This window comes from Oryctolagus cuniculus, chromosome 10, assembly GCF_051225735.1.
Source record: "Oryctolagus cuniculus isolate XC-2025 breed Fujian yellow rabbit chromosome 10, ASM5122573v1, whole genome shotgun sequence".
NCBI classification, from domain to species: Eukaryota; Metazoa; Chordata; class Mammalia; order Lagomorpha; family Leporidae; genus Oryctolagus; species Oryctolagus cuniculus.
The window spans coordinates 92,850,771-92,871,788 of NC_142876.1; the positions used below are offsets into that span (position 1 = coordinate 92,850,771).

General features: G+C 48.0%; 1 protein-coding gene and 1 long non-coding RNA gene across 8 annotated transcripts in view; one reads left to right on the forward strand and one right to left on the reverse strand.

Annotated features, from left to right (window-relative positions):
• Positions 1–1,850: 1,850 nt before the first annotated feature.
• KCTD6 (potassium channel tetramerization domain containing 6) overlaps positions 1,851–21,018 on the reverse strand; it is a 44,408-nt gene continuing 25,240 nt past the window's right edge. For 3 of the 7 annotated variants that reach the window (XM_089306024.1, XM_017343905.4, XM_089306023.1), the window contains 3 exons: positions 18,467–18,607; positions 4,524–4,593; positions 1,851–3,266 (listed from right to left, as the gene is read on the reverse strand). In XM_089306024.1, coding sequence (XP_089162150.1) covers positions 2,580–3,266; positions 4,524–4,593; positions 18,467–18,492 — 783 coding nt within the window. In that variant the 5' untranslated portion in view covers positions 18,493–18,607 and the 3' untranslated portion in view covers positions 1,851–2,579. Of the gene's footprint in view, positions 3,267–4,523; positions 4,594–5,646; positions 5,821–8,330; positions 8,360–8,699; positions 8,840–10,525; positions 10,802–18,466; positions 18,608–21,018 lie in introns of those variants that run through there. The other 4 variants (XM_089306022.1, XM_008260850.5, XM_008260851.5 and 1 more) reach the window with 4 other exon arrangements.
• On the forward strand, positions 17,694–20,062 carry LOC149124339 (uncharacterized). The gene is made up of 3 exons (XR_016214760.1): positions 17,694–18,419; positions 18,503–19,694; positions 19,784–20,062. It is a non-coding gene; the product is annotated as an uncharacterized LOC149124339 (long non-coding RNA).

Genomic DNA, 21,018 nt, shown 5'->3' on the forward strand with positions numbered 1-21,018 from the left:
CCATGGGAGACCAGGATAAGTACCTGGCTCCTGCCATCAGATCAGCGCGGTGCGCCGGCCGCAGCTCGCCAGCCGCGGCGGCCATTGGAGGGTGAACCAACGGCAAAAAGGAAGACTTTTCTCTCTGTCTCTCTCTCACTGTCCACTCTGCCAGTCAAAAAAAAAAAAAAAAAGAATGCAAGTATCATAAAAATGAACTCTTCCACAGTGAAAATGATTTAAAATTTCATAAAAACAGACTTAAGGACCCAATTATAATCAAGCTGCATTTTTCACATTATTTTAAATTTATCCAGCTAGATAAAACACTCAAAATTAAATGCTGGTAGATAAACAGCAAAAACATCTTAGCTGGCTACTTTTCCTAATATATAAATAAGCATTCCATTGTTAATAATTCATTTGAGAAGATTTACCAAAAGTGATTTATCTCTAGTAACCTGGGTAAGAAAAAAACTTCAAAAGTTTTTACTTTAAGCACTTGGAACAACTAGTGTTATTCTTATTTCCACACTTTGGTTTTACCTACTTTTTTCCCCCAAAGATTTATTTATTAATATGAAAGGCAGAGTTAAAGAGAGGCAGAGGCAGAGAGAGAGAGATCATCTGCTGGTTTACCCCTCAAATGACCGGAATGGCTGAAGCTGGGCCGATCCAAAGCCAGGAACTGGGAGCTTCTTCTGGGTCTCCGACATGGGTACAGAAGCCCAATGACTTGGGCCTTTGTTCCTCTGCTTTCCCAAGTACATTAGCAGGGAGCTGGATGGGAAGTGGCGCAGCGGGGACTCGAACCAGAGCCCATGGGATGCCGGCACTGCGGGCAGAGGCTTTCCCCACCATGCCACAGTGCCAGCCCCCATTTAACCTACTTTACGTTGACCTTACTGGCTAAACAACATATAACTGGTTGAGCTTTATTTTTGTTTTTAGGTAAACATCCATCCATTTCAAAGAGGAGCAATGTTCCAAAATGATAACCTTATACTAGTATACTGATTTACTGAAACCACAGAAATCTGTCAATAACATTAACGGATCTTAGTTTGCAGATGGAGACAACTGAGTAATTACAGCTTCCTGGCTGTTGGTTATTCGTCCAATCTTAAATGTCCAGACGGACCTTCCTTTCAGGGAGGAGCAAAGAAGGGGTAACACAGGCCCAGGCATGCGCCTCGGGTCCTACCCCACCTCCCCGCGCTTCCCTTAGAAAGCAGGCAAGCAGTTCTCTGCCATCCTTTTTATAAAATATTCTGGCAAACTAGAAAGCCTCACTGTAATTAACATAATTCTCCCTGTGAGTAACTTTCAAGAAATAGAATCAAATCAACTATGCAAAATATGACCACGGTGAAACAAACAAAAGCACCTACATTTCCCTAACTGTTCCACAGCCTTCATTCACTGCGGTTTATTTCTCCAGCTCAGAAATAAACGTAATGGTGGTGATAAACGCACTTGTCAGTAACCACCGCACATGAGCAGAAAGTGGCGGAAGAGTCATCTTGTTCTTGTGCTTACTGAACACAGAGCTGAAACAGTGATCCTATTTGGAGCTATGACAACTGAAGAAAACTCTGTCATCTTCAGCAGCGTCCTAGTTTCAAAAATTTGTCACACTGCATGTTACCATTCAAATAGGCAGTGTTTTGGATCCAATTCCACCTATCCGTGCTGCAGTGACACAGCGGAGCCCCTATAAAGTGCAACTCAAAGTTCCACGGGGTCCTCTCACATCAAATATGAATGTGCTATGGGCAGTATGTTTGGGAACAAAAAACCAACAACGCATACTTTAGACAAGAGATGATCTTCTCCTGTTAAGTAATAATAACCAAGAAATACAAACCTAGTTTTCATATTTTACTTTTTATTAGGATTTTTTTTCCTGGTAGACAGTACACTTGGGAATTATACTGTACCAGGTATAAGAAGTAAGATTTCTACCACAGGGACATTTGTATTCAGAATCCAATATAAATATTTCTAGTCAGACATCTCCATGGCTACAGATATTTGGTTGCTTGATTTATATGCATAGAAAGAAACAGTTGTCATAACTGTAAGAAGCAGTACTTAACAAGTACTTTTAAATGATTGGAATAGTTTTCTTTTAATATTACAATACTGCTTATCTGTTTGGAAACTAGGTCACCCTACATGATGTTTTGATTTTTCTCAAAGGCATCATGAGTATTCTGCTTATTCTTTCATTCCTGTATTCTTATAGCCTTCTAGTTGAGTTAGGGATGATTTTATCAGAAATCATTTTAGCACTGTAATAATTATAAAAAAAAAAAAAGCTCTGTTAAGGGTAGATTATATCCATAATGATTTTCAGACTTTTTATAAAAAAGGTATCTGGAGACTCAACAGGCACATGCATACTCAGGGTGAAGGGACAAAACAGGAGGGGCCTGGAAAAGCACACAACGTCCTTCTGGTCCTCAATACCTTCAAATAAATACAAATATTAAAAAAAAAAAAAAAAAAGAATCCCACACTATGAATTCAAAAAAAAAAAAAAATCTCTGCCATTTCCTGGGGAGCCAGTTTCCAGAAACTTCTCTCAGGGTTGAAGATCACTCATCTGTCTTCCGAGCCAGTCTGCAAAAAGTCCAGTTGTGCTCCACTGTGTTCTCATTGGCCCGCTCACTCATGTGGTGCACTCGGGTGTTGCGGATTGTGAAGCCTTGTTTTGTAATGTATTCCATCAGGTGGACCCGCAGAGACACTTCCTGGTGATAATCACAGGGTCCAAAAGTAAAGGACACCTGGCAGTCTCGGGTGTCCATCATGTGCTTATTCCACTTGGTGAAATAATTGGAGATGCCTTCTAGTAAGGAGTGGACCTTGGTGGTGATGGTTAACTGGGTGATGATGACAGCCACTGGATTGGAGTACTTAGAAAGCTTCCGAGTACTAGACAGCTCCACAACTTCTTCAAAAGTATCCATAGGATACAAAGGCTTTGGGTCATTGAGACACTGAATCAAGGGCTCAATCTGGTAAAAATCAGCTTCTTTCCGAAGCAGATCAAATTCCTTAAAATCCAGGGGTAAGGTCAACTCTGAAGTTCTTAAGAAGTTGAGCACATAGCGGAAAAGAGGTCCATCTCGATCGATGAAGTAATTGCCTTGAGGATCTCTGGCTGTGGGGAAGTCCCCCCCAAACATAGCTCCAAGCATAGAATCCGGGTAACGCGTCAATGTGGTGAGAGACGTTGTGTACAAGTGTCCACCTACATTTAACGTGACTGGGTCAGTCATCTGAAATTTTTTAAAAAATGATCAGTCATCTGAGATTTTCAAAATCCTAACTTTGACAACGCAAGAAAATTACTAGCAACAAGCAAGCACAAGGTTCCTTCAGGCTGGGGGCGGGGTGTGTGGGGTGGGAAATTCACTCATTCTGTAACGCAAAACGGCGATTCTTGCAGTGACAAACCCACCCAGGTGGAGGGATCTAATACTTGCCTTCCGCAGGAAAAAGGAGAAATACAATTTTTGAGAGACTGATTGTTAGAATGGAGGGCGTGACTTTCAGAGCTACATAGCTTCCAGCCCCAGTATCTATGCAGTTTGCAGGTCAAGGGGATGTTACAAGACAGGAAGGACCAAACTAAAATATAATTCATTTAAGTTTTTGCCTGATTTACAAAAAAAGTTTGCATTTTTCTTAATATTTTCTTTATAATTTAACATTTGATAAAAATTAAAATGCTCTTGATAAAGACATCTACTTTCAGTACTTCTTTGGGCTTTTCTCCCTCAAAAAAAAAAGCGAATAAATCATGAAATTTATTTTTTTTAAAAATCTATGAAGATCTAATATTGATAATTTTTTCATGGAATTAAGTTCCAAATAAGAAGTTAAAATGTACAGTTAAGTCAACACAATCTAGATATAAAACCATCACATACCCTCAAGCTAACTGTAACTTTAAAATTTATAATCAGATAGTGTATTTACTTTTGTAACATTATAATGTTGCAATACAGCCTTTAGTTATGAGAAGCAAGCTGCTCTAAATAATATACCTTCAGTTTTAGAAAACATATTTAAGGGAAAACAAAGACAGACAGATACACTTCAGGTCCTAGGCAAGTAAAATAGTTCTTACCAAAGGAAGAGAAAAACAGGGAGACACAGGCACACCCACAAAGCTGCAGAAGCACAACCTCAACTGTGAGGTCCTCCACACCATTATCTCTAGACCCTTTCAGTCGTCACCACTCCATGAAGGACGAGTTTTAAAAACATGCTCCAGATATCAGAAAGCCAGCTCTCAAGGAAGGAATTATAAAAAGCTACTTAAGAGTTCAAATTGAGTTTGCCTGTAATAAAACACTACGGAAAGCAAAATACCAAAAAAAAACTGCATCTACATGAGTTCAAAGAAGGAGGCTGCATGCACAAACTTTTAATTTTCATTCTTATAAAGATATACCTCAGACTACATAGGGAAAAGACATACAAGACAATAACCTGCCGACCTTCAACACGCGTGTGCGGGAGCCACTCACCATATAGCCCCATTCTCCATTATCCATCTGCTCCAGCGCTGCGTCTTCAGGAGCCCAGGTGCCAGGCAAACTTCCAGAGGAGAAAAACAGACATAGATTAGCACACTACAGCCACAAAAACAGAGAACATTGGTTTTCCCACCAAACAGAACAGGCCAAACGCCCAAAAAACTCATTTTTGCTCAACTAAAATCTATTATATGGCAAAGATCTGGGGAAGAAAGCATTCCCCAAGGCCTTCGAGGAACATTTACCTAAGAGACTGACCTTCTTCACAGAGAAAAACTAGCCTACACTAGAGGAGGAAGGGCCTAGGAAATAAACTGGTCATTCAAATCCTACCTCTCTTCTCCAAAATCCCAATTTTTAGGATTTCTGTAGAAGAAAATTATGACAGTCTACAACCTTATCCTGGTACAAATCTTAGGAAGATTTTTAGTTAAGTTAAGGTTATTTGAGAGAAAGGGAACGCATCCAAAATCACAAACCTCCCAGACAACCACTGTTCCTTTTTAAGAGAAACATTTCAAAATGGTATTCAGTTTATAACATAAAAAACTAATTATACTTTTAATAGTGATATATTTATCATTGTACAATAATCAAAATAGAACAATTTAAATGCCAAAGCACTGGAGCACAAGATGAGGCACAAAGAACCTTCTAGATGGGGCTGGGAGTAGTGAGCCAGCACTTATGGAAAGCCAGCCTTAAGACACTGATAAACACTCAGATACTAAGGATGCCAGTTTGAATTTATTTTTATCTACAATTCAAAAGCACTTAAACAAACAGCTTTAGTCAGTTCCCTCTCACACACTTTATTCCCCAAATCAACTTGCAAAGCAAACTGCAGAGCAAATTTCAGAAGCTCTGGCAAGAGATGGTAAAAAACACGGACTTGTGGGTATTCATCCAGGAAAAGCATTGGCTGTTTTCATGTGGTCTTTGAACAGATCCACTTTTCCCACTTTTAGAGGAATCTGGCACACAATTCCCAGAACAAGCCCCGGCTGCAGAAGATCACAAAGGCTCTTTCTCAAAAGGTCACTCAGGCATGTAGAGAACATTTGCATAGCACAGCAGGGGCTGAAATCAGAGCCTGAAGCCTCTCGTTCTCTACCTTGCAAATCCTTCAAAGCGAAGCGGCTCAAATGTGGACCAGTTTTTATTCTTTCCACTCAGCAGCTGGATACAGAGAGGCCTCCACATGCTACAGAGTGTGAAATGGAACAAGTGTCCAATTCAGGCAGTTGTGACAACCTTTCCTTCCTCTGACTTGCTTCATAAATCGCATCTGAAGTAAAGACAACCGAGCAATGAAGCTTTACCAATTCGTCTTGCCAGCATCTGATTCAGTCACTGATAATAACAGATCAGTCGCTGTGCGATTTAAAAGGCCAGACATCCAAACATTCTGGTAAAATGTTCATCTTTGGCATTCTGCAATCACCCAAAGTATTCACTCCTGGCAGCCTCCCTAACCAATCAGTCAATCAACATCTATGTTAAGTCCACCAGGAGGTGGAAAATGGTTATATGCATTGTAGACACGCAGAAATAGTTAAAGTTCACTCCTTGCCCTCATAGGGATTTCAATCTATAAAAGAAGTCATATGCAACAACTGAAGTACAGAAGAGACTTCAAAAGTGCTACATAGACGAACCAGCAGAGGTCTGCAGGAGGAAGAGCAACGGGGAAATGGGGACCCCTGGCAAGGACTCACTGTGGAACCATCACAGAAAATTCAGACATCCTTTCAGGGATTCTAGAAAGACCAAACAACCGAAATATGGCTGGGAAAGTCTTCTCCGCTCACAACTTTCCTAATCCAGTAAACAAGCAGGGATCACCCCATCATCTTAGAAATGCAAAAGAGAGACCCAGGCAAGGCTGGGTCTCCCCACCACCGGGAGATAAGGGAGTAACTTGGGTTTTCCAACTCCTAGTCTATATCTTCCCAGAACTCCCCTCCTGGGGTAGGAACTGACAGAACACAATCCAAGAAACAACAAATTGGGAAGGATTAACTGTAGACTCCACCTGCTGGGGATTTATTGACAACGTTTATAGTAGAGTTCAAGCAAACTAAGCAGTCACGATGGGTTTGTAAAAATTCCTGCGGCAAATAAAACGGCAAGCAATCTACTCACAAGTGTGCATATGGCTGCTGCCCTGTCTTAAGTGACATAAACAACTCCAACCATGAATATCCAAATGGTTAAGTGAGAAATGGTCAAACAAAGGCAAGGGGAAAAACTGATGTCAATGTTACAACTGGTACACAAGGTCTGTCCACTATTTATCTTTTTTTAAAACTGCTAAATCAGAACAACATAACTTCATGAACAAACATAAACAGCAAATTAGATAATGCCCCCAAATCTGTTCCACAGCAGAAGCCAAGGTTCCGGTACAAAGTTATTATGAAACCTCAAGTTTAATAATTCAGCAAAGCAGTCATTGGAATTTATATAAGCCCATTTCTTAAAAAGCACCTAAAAGCCTTCCTATACTTTGTATAAGATGCATCTAAACAAAAAAAGGAGCAAAGTCACTATTACTCACTTCAAATAATAACTGTTTTGAAAATGCCAAATGGTTCATTAAAGAACTCAAAAAAAACTGGAATTGATTAGTTTAAAATTTTTCTCTGCTCCTTGCTCTAAACATCCTCTGTACACAGATACACAGGTAGAACAAGACACCAAAAGAAAAAGAAAAAAAAAAAAAAAGGCAGGACAATTCCTGGTTATCCAATAGCTGGGAATCAGGTTCTGAATTCTGAACTGCTGGCTATCAGACACAATGCAGATGAATGAAATAAAGCATAATCCAGAAGAATTTCCGGAAGAGCTTCAATCTCTTCTACTAAGTCATTTTCCAGAGCTGCTAACAATTAGAAAATGATTCATTTGCTTTTCATCTTCTCTCCCTTCTGGCACAGTCTCCACTGGAGGGCTTAATGAGAAGTTAAATGACCACAAGACAGGCGGCAGAAGGAAGAATTTGAAACGGGCATCAAATGGACCTGTTTCACTGGTGAAGGCAAAGAAATCTTTAATATTTCAGGAAACTTGCCAGGAATGGAGATCATGAGGGTAACAATGGCACAAATTTCCCTTTACAGTGACTCTCCTTACTAAATATCCTTTTAAACACAGCCAAGGCAGCCGGGCACAACCAATGCTAAAGTTCAAAGTAGCCTTCTGACCTTGCAAAATCAGTTCACCTGAAAAGACCTGACCTTTGATGCAAATAAAATTCTTGTGGAAATAATACAGACCATTCCCAAAAGATTACAAAGCAGCACTTAAAATTCATCCATGTTTAAAGTTCAAAGGCTTCTGCAACTAATTCTGACAGGGGAATGTCAGCAGGTAATTCAGTTAAGAAAAACACATACTGAAGGATTTATAGAAGCCTTAAAAGAATTTACAAATTTTAGAAAGTGGCAAATGTGAAGAAAGCACAGTAAGTCAGTAACTTTAAAGACAACCTAAGAACCCCTAAGTGCCATCTGCCTCACCACTGCAAAATTGCACTTACAGGCCCAAATTAACGGTTGCGATGAACCAAATTGAACACAAACATTCTGGACTTATCATTTCTTCCACAGACTAAGAATTAATTAGCCAGGGTAAAAGTTCTACTCCTATGTAACAAGCTATACCTGGCAATATAAACCTCCAAACTCAATGAATAGCAATAAAAACCCCTACTGCCTCCTGAGTAGCTCTTTCAAATGCTTTTCTCCTGGAACCTCTGCATCTGGCATTCAATAAACTCCCTCCATCTACACTTACCTTCAAAACCGCCTTTGTACTGGGTTTCTCTGTTCGTGGAATGTGGGAGTTTGAAAGTGAAACACTTTTTATAGTAACTAGTTCATCGACATCTAAAGGACTCTTTGGGGTTAACACTCAACGTACAGGCCAGCACAAGTAGCCAGGCACACAAGGATAATGTGATTATAGTGTTAGATTATCCTTAACCATACTGCTGCAGAAACAGATTTTTATTTTAATTCTTTTCTCTCTCTTCTCTCAACCAAGTGGTCTAGAAGAAAAGAGGCCTAAGTTGAAAAGTGACCCTGCTACTTGAAAGTGTCACAAATAGTCACAAAATCATAAAATTCCCCTAAGTCTCTACAAGATAAAGAAGGATTAGCCCACCTTCCCAAAAGTAATTACACCATTTCCGCACAACACAGATCTGACCGGGGTTCTTATCTGAAGTCGGACACAGGCGGGTGCAGAGGAAAGACAACTGGCCACTGGGGAGATCCTGTATCCCACTTCTGCTCCCTTACCAACTATGAGACTGTGACTCAACCACTCTTTACACCCAGCTGTTTCTTTAGAGAAATAAGCGAGATCGTGAATATATTTGCAATACCACCTATAAGCTGGCAAGTATTATACAAATGTGAAAAGAACAGTGGCAATAGCATAAGCAAAATGTCTGCAGTAAACTGGGAAACTTGACAGTGTGAACACCAACAAGTTAGGACACTGGCATGGAGGCAGCCAAAGGAGGCCTCTGAATCTGCTTCCAGGGTCCCCGGGTCCTCCTGACCCCATAGCTCCAGCTGAAGGGCAGCGTCCAGCCTCCACAAAGACCCCCAGAGAGCGGAGCCAGAGACCTCAGAAGTAACTTCTCCAAAGCATGACTCAGGATTATCTCCGAAAGACATCCAGACACATACACAAATTCGATTTCAAATAGATGCCAAATAGCAAATTCCAAGCTACGCTGAGGACGTATAGGATTCACCCCAGTATTCCCTTGTATACTCATGCTTTGGTTAAAACATGATTTAAAAAAAATTGAAATCACAAAACTTAGGAACTGGCATCTACGGCTATCCTGGCCACTCACTCAACCCTTAGGCATCACACCAAATCAAGCTATCAGCATGCACTGTTCGTTTTCAGCCAGAGAGCAAATTCTCTCAGCCTACCAACCCCGTAGACAAAAACACGATTTCCTTTTTTCCTGGCGAACCATTGGTTCATTTGAAGATACCTCAGGCTCGGGCCTGTGCTAACTGTTATTCATCCCCAGGCTAATTTCCTATCCAGGATCACTGATGCACTAGGGCATGTGTGACAGCGGAAAAATGAACGTGCCAGGGGGATGTGAAGGAGATACCAAGGCTACCCCAAACATTCTTAGTCAAACCGGGCGATCCCAGGTCTCTCCGCCACCCAAGCCTTTCCTAACACCAAGTCCTGAAATCGGGCTTATCAACCTGTTCTAGAGCCGGTAACTTCCGCAGAATATCCGCACAGGATCTCTGTCACGGTTCATCCCCCGGTCCCACCCCCCGGCCAGCCGCCACCAGCCTCAGCCCAGCAGGTGCGGCAGGGGCTCCCCATTACCACGCCATCCATCACCTCTGACACCGAGCGTTAAAAACGCCGCGACCTACACACATGCAAGCAGAGAGAACTCGGCTGCCATCTGAGGGTCTCTTCGAAGCAGAAAATCCCAAAGGCAGGGCTCAGAAGCCCCCTGCCGTAAGCCTTAAACTAGGACAAGCGGTAGCTAATTAGCGCCACCCCCAAAAACTATCATTTTCGAGGAAACCCCGAATGTCCCGGTGCGGGCAGCGCTTCGCTGCCACCCCGCAAGCCAAGCCCCCCGACACCACCACCTGGGCTGGGCGTGGGGCGGGCGATGCTCGGGGCCCAGGCGGGGGGCGCGCGCACCGGAGCACCAAGCCCCGGCCCGCCGAACCGCGCGAGCCCGTCAGGCGGGCCCTGGAACCCCTACCCAGGCCCTTGCCGCGGGCAGCCCCGCCGCTGGCTCGTGCCAGCCCCGGGACGCGCGGCCCGGGATCCCCGCGGTCCCCTCAGCGCGGCCCCGCCGCCGCCTGGTTCCAAGGGCCCCCGCCCAGATCCTCCTCAGCCCCGCTCCCCCGGCCGCTCGGCGCGAGATTCCTCTGCCGGGCACTCCCAAGCCCTGGCCCCGCCAGCTCCGCGCCCGCCCTACTCACTGCGCGGCGGCTGCCCGGCCGGGAGACGCCGGCGGCCCGAGAGCGCGAGCGCGGGGACGAGCGAGCCCGCGCCCGGCGGCGGCGGCGGCGGCGGCACAGGGGACGACTGAGCTTGAGCCCGGAGTTGCGGCCCCAGCTGCCCAACGCGGGCGGCGCCTTCCCAGCACAGCCGCGGCGCCACAAGCTCCAGCGCCCCCTAACGGCGGAGCGGGTAGGAGACCAGAGGGCCGGGAGACAGAGGAACAGCCCGCGCAACCCTAGCCGCGCGGTCAGGCCGGCTCTACCGCAGCCCCGAAGCCCCAAAGCCCCGAAGCCCCGCCCCCGATGGACCGGTGCCCCGCCCCCAAAGCCCGAGGCCCCGCCCAGGATCCGCCCACCTCGTTCCGCCTCCGCCTCCGCCCCGAGCCTGAGGTCAGCTCAGCCCTGTGACCACGCTTTGCTGCCTCCTTTGGGCTAGCGTTTACACAGCTGTTTCTCCTCCATCTTTTCACGGACTCCCATGGGCCACTCCCCCCCCCCCCCAAAAAAAGGATACGGCGGCCACCAAGGCCGAGGCGCGTCCTACGGAGAGGAGAAGGCAGACCAGACTCTAGTCAACAGCTGGTAGACAAAATGATGTTGTGATCTTAGTGTCGCGAGGCGCGCGCCCGGAGGACTTGGAGAATAAGGGGAGGGGGCCTCTGCTTCAGCTGCAGTGGCGGAGGGAGGCTGGACCGCCGGCCCGTGTCCAGAGCGCTCCTGGCTTTACCCTGCTGTGGGCCACCTCTCCGCAGCGAAAGGCAGTGTCTGAAGCCCTGAAGGCTCAACAAGGTGGGGGCCAGGTGGCCAGAAGGGTGAGCCAGCTTCCGCAGACACAGCAACCTATGCAAAGGCTAGGAGGCCTGAGGAGCTCCGCCCTGGTTGAGGCTGCTCGGGTGCTGTCCCCACTTCACTGCAGAGGGTGGGGAACTGCTGAAACCTACAGGTCAATCCAAACCTGCTCATTTCCTGCTAATCAGACCTCTGTCCCCATCCAAGTGGGTGCAGTTAAGTTATACAAGTGTAACGTTGGTTGTGCCTTTTTCTTTCTAAAGATGTATTTATTTGAACCAATGGCAAAAGGAAGACCTTTCTCCCTGTCTCTCTCTCACTGTCCACTCTGCCTGTCCAACAACAACAAAAAAACCAAAGATATTTATTTGAAAGGCAGAGTTAAGAGACAGGTAGAGACAGAGAGATCTCCCATCAGCTGGTTCACTCCCCAGATAGCCTCAGTGGCTCCCAGGCCGGGCCAGGCTGAAGCCCAGAGCCAGGAACTTCATCCAGGTCTCCCACGTAGGTGCAGGGGCCCAAGCACTTAGGCCAAATGCTGCTGCTTTCCTGGGTGCACCAGCAGGCAGCTGGCTCCAAAGTGGAGCAGCCTGGACTCAAACCAACACCCATATGGGATGTCAGCATTGTAGGCGGCAGCTTAACCCACTGCATTTTTTTTTTTTTTTGCCATTTCCACTTCGCTGGGCTAAGCACTGGTTTCAGAAACTCACCTGGGTTTCATGTCTGCATGCGCATCAGCTGGCTCTGGGGTTGAGCTTATCTCAATGTGATCATCACAGTCACATCTGATATCTGGTTTTTCCCCAAAACCTCAAATGTTTAGGTTAAATAGATGGAATATGCTTCATCAACATTATGAGTGCTACGTGGTCACATTCACAAAGACTAGGTGAGAATACATGGAAGTGTGTGTGTGAAAATCATCAGTACACAAAATAGCACACGAGGTATCCTTGTTAAAAATGCTTATTTGAAAGGCAGAGAGACAATCAGACAGAGATGGGATCTCCCATCGAGTGGTTCACTCCCCCAAATGCCCACAACAGCAGGGGCTGGGCCAGCTTGAAGCCAGGAGCTGGGAATGCAACCCAGCTTTCCCACAGGAGTGGCAGGGACCCAAGTACTTGAACCATCACTGCTGCCTCCCAGGATGAGCATTAGCAGGAAGCTGGAATTGGGAGTGAAGCCAGGACTCTGACCTGGGCACTGTGATAAGGAATGTGGGAGTCCCAAGTGGTGTCCTAACCCTCGGCCAAATATCCACCCCCCCATGTTGTTTTTAAAAAGATAAATACACATGCAAAAAACTTTTGAAGAAAATATATCAAATTCTTCACTTACCACAGTGCTCCAGATAACACAACGGGAATGTTACTGACTTACTCCTTTTTTATATTTCCCTAGGATATATTGATATTCTATTTACAAACAAAAATATAATGAGTTTTTTCAACAGAAGGACAATATCAAAATTACCCAACTCTCAGATCTCTAAGGTTTGGTAACTCGGACTTACTATCCTCGGAAGAACCCTTTCTGTCCTCAGGGCTTCCAGTTCCCCAAATAACAACTGACAGGGACCAACTTTATCCATTGTTCTGCCAGACCAATTCCTCCACATCTTAAAGTTTTTGTCAGTGTTGTAAGTCATCTTTTCAACTTTGTATTTTATAGTTTATTGATGGTTGGCAAAGTGCAGTTGGTTTCTATATAATGATCTTGTATTGAGCAAACTTGAAGTCTCTTTTAGTTCTAATAAGTTCGTAGGCTGTCATGAACTTTCTGCAAGCAATGACCATTTGCTGTCTTCCTGCCCAGTCTTTTTTATTTCCTTTTCTTTGCTGTAGTGTGCTAACTTCTTCCAAACAATGTTGAATAGAAGTGACAGTCATTGGCAGTTCTATCTTGTTCTTGGGTGTTTCTAATATGTCAACATTAAGTGTGGTGCTTGTTGTCATTTTTGATAGGTACCTGTCTTGGGAAGCAACCGACAGAGGCCCACGTTGGGCAGATGGTAGAGAAATCTAGCAGGGCAGTCAGATAGAGTGAGCAGAGGTTATTGAAGAGGCTGCAAGAGCAGGACAAACAGAAGCTGACTGCTACTACACGCACTGTAAGCCCAGGTATTCCTGTAACAGCAGCTTCCTCAGAGTTAGGATGAGTTTGTTTTCTTGTGGTCCAATTTGTTTTCCTAGTTAGGTAATTTGCCTTTCTGGACACAGCTGGGCAGCTTTTAGTGCTGTTAGCTAGGGATCTTGCTGCCCACCAGGTGCCCTGAGCGGCCGCCACAGTACCCTTTATCAGGGTAAGGAAGCACTAGGAATAGACACACACTATGTAAAGAATTACAATCATGGATTTTTTTTTTTTTATTATTAAACCACTCATGCATTCCTGGACTAAACTCACCTTGATGATCCTTGATGATTTTTTTTTCAATATACTACTGGCTTCCATTTGTTAATATTTTACTTAGGGTTTTTGCATCCATATTTATGAATGAGGTATGCCTGCTATTTTCCATTCTAATTATTTCTTTTGTGTGATTTTGCTATCAAACTTACTTGAGCCTCATAAAATAAACTAATCAGTGTTTGGGGCTGACATGGCAAGGTGAGTTAGTCTATCACTTGGGGACACTGGCATGCCATGTGGGAGTGCCAGTTCCAGTCCCAGCTACTCTGCTTCCAATTCAGCCCCTGCTAATGCACCTGGAAAGGCGGCAGAAGATGGTCCAAGCAGTTGGGTCCCTGCCACCTGTGTGGGAGAACTGGATGGAATTCTAGACTCCTGGCTTCAGCCTGGCCCCACTCACTGTTGCAGCTATTCGGAGAGTGAACCAGCAGATGGGAGATTCCCTCTCTCTCTCTCTCTCTCTCTCTGCCTTTCAACAAATAAGTAAATCTTTAAAAAAAAAAAAAAAAAAGTCTGTTCACCAGGGCAGTTTCTCTAAGGGGGGGGCGGGTCTCTGAAGTCTGAATATTCTATAGCATTCTCCTGTAAACTATCTGAATTGCTGAGTTGAGGAGTTTAGGGTTTTACAGCGGAAGCCAACTTGGTGGCCTCTCTTTCCCAGGTGGCCTCTCTTTCCCAGGTGGCCTCCAAAGCCCTGGACTCCTGTGGTAAAGAGATGCCCAAGATGACCCTATGTGGCCATGGCCGGGCTGGCCTGGAGTGCTGTTTATGGCAGTTACAACAAGGACTTCCAGGCAGGCACCCTGGCCCAGCGGGGCACGGGCAAGGCCCAGGAGGGAAGCAGCAGTGGACAGGCTGGGCCGGCAGGAGCTGGGCCGGCAGTCTGAGTCCTCCCCGCTCTCCCCTCAGCTCCCCCCTCACTCAGGGCAGTGCATGCAGCTCCCACTTGTCAGGAAAATGTCTTCAGTGGGAGCTCCCTGGCTCCCGCCTCTGCTTGCTTCTGGAGTCACCTACAGGATGCTGTCATGGCCTCCCGAGGCGGCTGAGAAGCCTGCTCTCAGGGGCATTCCATCCTTCTCCAGCCCCTGCAGGTTGCCCCTGCAGACAGAGTGCCGGACCCCTCTCTAGGCTCAGCAGCCTCCCTTTCTCCTCCTGCTGTGTCCCCATCTTCCCCGAGTCCCCCACCTACAGCCTTACACCTGGCCTCCGGACCACCTCCCCACCGGAATGCTCCTGCTGGGGCATGAGGAGCCTGCTCCTTCCAAGCCTTGGTGTCCCGGGCATCTGCAGTGAAGGGGTTGACCACAGCCTCCCAAGGACGGCCCCTTCCCCACAATGCTGTGCTCTTTTCGTCTTCCTTCTTCCTCTTGGACGCATGGACCTCTTCCTCTTGCCTAACCCACCCTCTCTGCCCAGGTTTCTGTCCAGTTCCATCCTCTCTTCACAGAGGCTTGGCCACCTCTGTAGATTCCATTTTACACCCTAAGCCAGAAGTTCCCCACTCTGTACTTGCAGCCCAAGCACGTGCCTGGCACTGTGCCAAGTGCTTCTACCCTCTGCGCTGGTCATCTACTGCCATGCACCAGAGTGCAGAGGCTTGCAACAGCACCATGTGTTATCTTGCAGTGTCTGTGGACCGAGGATCTCAAAGAGCTCAGGGTCTCTCATGAGCTTGCAGGCCACCCGTGGGCAGGGGCTGTTGTCCTCTGAGGCCTTCCCCCACTCACACACGTGGCTTTTAGCCACAGCGTTCGTTCCCTGTCACCTGACCCTCTCCTGACAACATGGAAGCTGATGGCCTCTGAAGCAAGTGATCTAAGGAGGAACAACGGCGGAAGCCACAAGTTCCTTTATAGCCTGGCCTTGAAGGACATATTTGTGATATTTTGGTCTCACACCCATGCTAGTAGGAAGTGGGAGCCCACCACACAGGGTATGAACACCAGGAGGCAGGGGCCCTTAGGGGTGACCTGGGAGGCTGCCACCACACCCCCAACAACACCACTGAGGGCTGGCCAGCCTCGCTCTCCCATAGTACAAACCAGAAAACTGCAGCAAGAAGTGGGGAGGCCGTGGATGAAGCCACCCGGCTGGGCGCTGGGAGGGAGGTGGCAGCACGCTCCTGCCTGGCTCCCCGTGGTTTTCTCCCCCGGCACAAGCTGGCGTTTCACCGTCCACCACCAGCCTGCTCACCCCAACATGTGCAAACCTGAACTCTGTCACCACCACCCCCAATCCTTCCAGTCCCGGCTCAGCTCAGCACATGGTGCACCAGAAGCCTTGAGTCATGCCTGCTCCTCCCTCCCCCTCGCCTCCCGGTGCCAGAGAACTCAGTTCTGCCAAGTCTCCCCCTCAGCACAGCCTGCCTCCCTCACTGCCTCTCCCTCGCCATCACCACCACCGCCGCACTGGCCCGAGCCACCCATGTGTCCGGCCCAGACATCTGCAGTAGCCCCCTCGCTGGTCTCGCTGGTCCCTCTGCCCCCACACTCCCATCCGTCCTCCTGTCACCAGCATGAAGGACACAAAGCTCTGGCTGTGGCCCCCTGGCAGCGTCACACTCCTCCAGTGGCTTCGGTTGCCTTCAGGATTCAGGTCAAGCTCCCTGCGGTGGGGGGAGTGGTCTGGTTCTGCCCACCGTCCACCTCCTCCCTGTCCCTAGCCCCTCCCTCAGGCCCCAGCATCTCAGGTCACATTTCCGTTTCCAGGGCCTGTTGCCCATGTTTTCCCTTCAGAGCCTTCCACTGGACTGTTCCCTGGGCTTAGAACACTGTTCCCCAGCCCTTGACCTATCTCCACTTCCTCCACATACCATCACCTTCTCGGGGAAGCCCTCCCCGACCTTTCAGAGCCTGTCCTTCCCTGTCCTCACCTCCCTGCTTCTCAGCTGAATGGTGAGCTCCCTGAGGGCAGAAGCTGCATGTGTCTGGCTCCTGAGAGCCCCCAGGACTCTACCTGGTACCTGGCACTCGGCACTCTCAATCGCTGTGCGACTGGTGCATTCTTTCCACGTGCTGCAACCCCATGGTCAACGTTCATTTCCCCAGATGAGTCGCAAGGCCCCGTCTCTTCAAGATCTCTGCACGTGCTGTTCCCTCTGCAGGCATGCTCTTCCCTCCTCCCCCCATTCACTCAGCTAGCTCCTGTGTATTCATCAGCAACCTGCCATTGCCAGATTTGGCGAATGCAAAGACAGGAGGGACAGAGGGAGTGTTTGGCCTAGAGGGCAAGCACATATTTCACCCCGTATCTCCCACATGAGAGTTTGATACCCTGGCTTCTACCTCTGACTCCAGCTTCATGCTAAGGCGGCAGTCATGGCTCAAGGAACTGAGTCCTGCCACACATGGAGGAGGTCTGGACTGAGTCCTTGGCTCCTGGCTTTGGCCTAGCCCTGGCCACTGAGGGCACCTGAGGAGTAAACCAGCAGACAGCAACTCTGGCTGTCCTTCTCCTTCTCTCTGCCTTAAAAAAAAAAAAAAAAAAAAAAAAAGACACTTGGCAAATTTCTATTTCATCATGTAATTTTTCAGCCTAGGTAGGTCCCAGATGTTCACCGAAAACAAGCATCCTGTGTTTCATCTGGCAACCCCACAAGGAAGCAGCATCACTCCCACCTCCTTGGGTCTGCACACCCCCATCTCCCCGCTCCCAGTGCAGCCCTCCGCCCCCAGCCCACCACCTAGACCAGGACCCCCTGCCAGAGAGGGCTGTGTTTCAAGCTGTGTTGGGAGCCTCTTTTCACCTGGGACAACCTTGGCACAGGGGAGCCGGCCAGTCAGGTTTACAGAGAGGAGAAAGGAAAGAGCAGGGGTGGGGAGGAGTCAACAAGGTGGGGAAAGGAGCTGGCCAATGAAACGGAAAGAAGCGGTGGGGAGCTCCTCTTCCCATGCCATCGCCAGCCCAGGTCTGGCCTCTGGAGCCGCCCCACCCCTCCCTCCCCCTCTCCAGCCCCAGCCTCCCGGAGCACTGGGGTTTTATAAGGCAGAAATGCAAAAAAGAAAGTCTGGGTCCTTTTAGGGGATTTTTCCACAACAGCCTGTTGAGCATTTACACAAGGGGGCCCCGCGGACAGCAAGAAGGGGAAGAAAGGGAGAAGAGCGGTGAGGATGCCTTGCACACGGCAGGGCATGGGGGCTGGGGGCTGACTCTGCACTCAGATGGCTTCCCGAAGCTCCTCCCAAGCTGGGGCCAGTCTCTGGGGACCCCGGGAGGAGAGGACCCCAAAGCAGCCAACTGCATGGATTTTCTGGACCCAAGGCCCTGCTGAGCTCCCTCCCCCGATCCCGGCCAGTGGGAGACCTGCTCCACTCTCGGTGGAGGCGCTGTCTTTTCTTGGGATGTGCATGCATGTGTGTGTCCCTCTCCTCCTCCCACACAGTCTCTGTGCCATGGCGCTTACCAGCTGGGTTTTGCTTGGGGCTTGTAAAAGGCCTTCTGTGGCTCCCTACTCACTGGCTGCCTCCACTCAGAACTAAGGTCCTGAGCAGCCCGCTCCCCCTCCCTGCCTTTGCAACCAGCCAGGGTCTTTCTCCACATTTGCCCCGGCTCCCAGGCCATCCCGCCTGCCCCCACCACCACCACCATCAATACACACACACAGACAAAGGACCCTTGCAGCCCAGAGTTCCCCACACCTCCCCCAGGCAGCCACGGAGACGCTTTGGTAAGTTTGACGAGAGTATTTTTCTGTTTTATAAGGTCTTTAATTACCTGTTGTTGCACACCTTCTCTTTCATCACTTTCCAGAACGCTGCTGGAAGCCGAAGAGCCAGGAGAAGGCGTCTGGTTCTCACCAACGCTGAGCCCCTTGGCCAGCCCTAGGATGTCGCCCTCCTCCCCAGCGTTGTGACCCTGTAATTAGAACAGATCGTACGTTGTTAGCCCAGGGCCCAGACGCCCTGGCTTCCGTCTTCAGCCCCATGAGTGTCTCGTGTGCCACCTCGGACTCGGACAAGTTTCCTGGCCCTGAGAGGGCTTCTGTGTCACAGGGGAATGGAGCTGCATGAACACAGCTTCGCCAGCTACCTGCCAACGGTGTGCAACACTGCTCCAAGTTCTAAGCCCAAACCTCCTGTGCCCCCACCTTGTCAATTACACATTTCTAAAGGGCCAGCACTGTGGCACAGCAGGTTAAGACACTGGCTACCATGCCAGCATCCCACATCAGAGTGCCAGTTTGAGTCTCACTGGTGTACTTTTGATCCAGCTCCCTGCTCCCTGCTAACGCTCCTGGGAAGCAGAGGGTGGCCCAAGTGCTTGGACCCCTGTCCCATGTGGGACACCCGGATGGATTCCAGGCTCCTGTTTCCAATCTGGCTGAGCCCTGGATGTCACAGGTATTTGAGGGAGTAAGCCAACAAGTGGAATCTCGCTCTCGCTCTCTCTGCTGCTCTTTCAAATAAATAAATTTGAAAAGATAACACATTTCAGGTCTTGATGGCTCTCCCACTGCTTTCCTGATACAAACTGCCTCCTCCACATGGGCTTGCTCGTTGCTCTTGGCCAACCTAGCCCTGCTCCTGGCTCCTGCCATCAATGTCCAGTCCCTAGCTGACTGGGTCTCTCCAAGTCCCACGGCCTCTCCTTCCTAACACATCCAAGGCCCCTCTCTCATGGGTGCCTGCCCCCTCCCTCAACTCAGGTAGGGAGCACCCATGCACTGCTCTGCACCCCAAATCCATCACTGTGTCAAGGTGAACTGTGGGTGTGTTATGAATGGATTCAAGACACACCGCCCCAAAATATGGCACCTAGTATATTGAACCTTTTAAGCTGAAGGCATTTGAGAAATAGCAGATGTAGGAAGGACTCTCTGAGCCCCCCTGGAAGCAGGTCCTGAGCCCCTCCTGTGAGAGGCGCTGACTCTACATCCAGAGGAAATGAATCTCCCTGTCTCTGACAATGGACGCACCAGAGGAATCTGCAGGAACAGGACCTGGTAAGGTCCCCCAGTTTACTCAGTGCATACTCTATACACATTTTCCATGCCTTTCCACTTATCATCAAACCTTGTTTAAAAACACTTAGGTTGGGGCCGACGATGTTAAGTGCCGGTTCGAGTCCCAGCTGCTCCACTTCCAATCCAGCTTCCTTGCTATTACACCTGAGAAAGCCGCAGAAGATGGCCCAAGTGCTTGGACCCCTGCATCCATGTGGGACATCTGATTAGAGTTCCAAGCTTCTTTCTTCTACCTGGCCCATCCCCAACCATGGTGGCCATTTGGGGAGTGAACCAGCAGATAGAAGACCTCTCTCTCTTTATGTAACTCTGCCTTTCAAATAAATAATAAAAATTTTTTAAAAAGCTCAGATTTATGAAAGCTTCATGAAAGTTCCTGTACCATGTAAAACTTAGGTTAAATAAATGTCTTGCTTTTCTCTATTAATCTGCTACAGAGATGCAGCCAAGAACCTGGATGGGGAAGAGAAAGATACTTTTGCGTCCCCTACAGTGGCCTTCATAGAGCTCCTATGCTTTACAGGAATAATATTTGTAAGGCTGCCACAGTATGGGATCTGTGAATGTTCCAGAGCTTCTGAAATCAAAGGCATGATTACAAGGCAAGAATGTGATTTTTAAACTTTCTAAAAGGTCCCTCGGGTTTCACAGGGCAGGAGGGGACCACACCTCAATGGCTAACAGTGAATCTATAATCATCTCGGCTAAAAAACACACACACACACACACATACACACACAGAGCATCATGTAGAACAGTAACTATAGCAACCATGTGAAGAGCCTGTGTTTCGGTATTCAGCACTGTCTTACGCATGTCAGTCACCTCCTGTCAGTAATGTGGGGTCGCAAGTCCCAACATGACGAGGTGCGACCCTGGCTCATTCCCCGGCACCATCACTTACCAGCAACACAAGCCTGGACCCACTCAGAAGCCTTTCAGCCTCAGTTTCCCCAACTGTAAAATGCAATAAACAGCTCCCTTCCTGGGGTTGTTGTGACAATGAAATGAGACAATTAAAGTATGAAAAACTCTGATAATGCAGTGCCTGGCGTGAAGTCAGCACACAATAAATTGGTAGCTCTTATTATAATAACTAATTGCTGCACTGCTGATTTGAAAAGATAAATATAGAATTGAAACTGTGGCAGGCGGCAGGAAAGCTGGGCTGAGAGAGAGGGAACTTTGTCAGACTGATGATTTGATGGTTCCAACAAGGCCTCTTAAAACATCCATTTATTTTGGTTGCAAGTTGAGTGTTGTCCATGTTGATAATTGCTAGGAATAATTAAGGAACAATGGT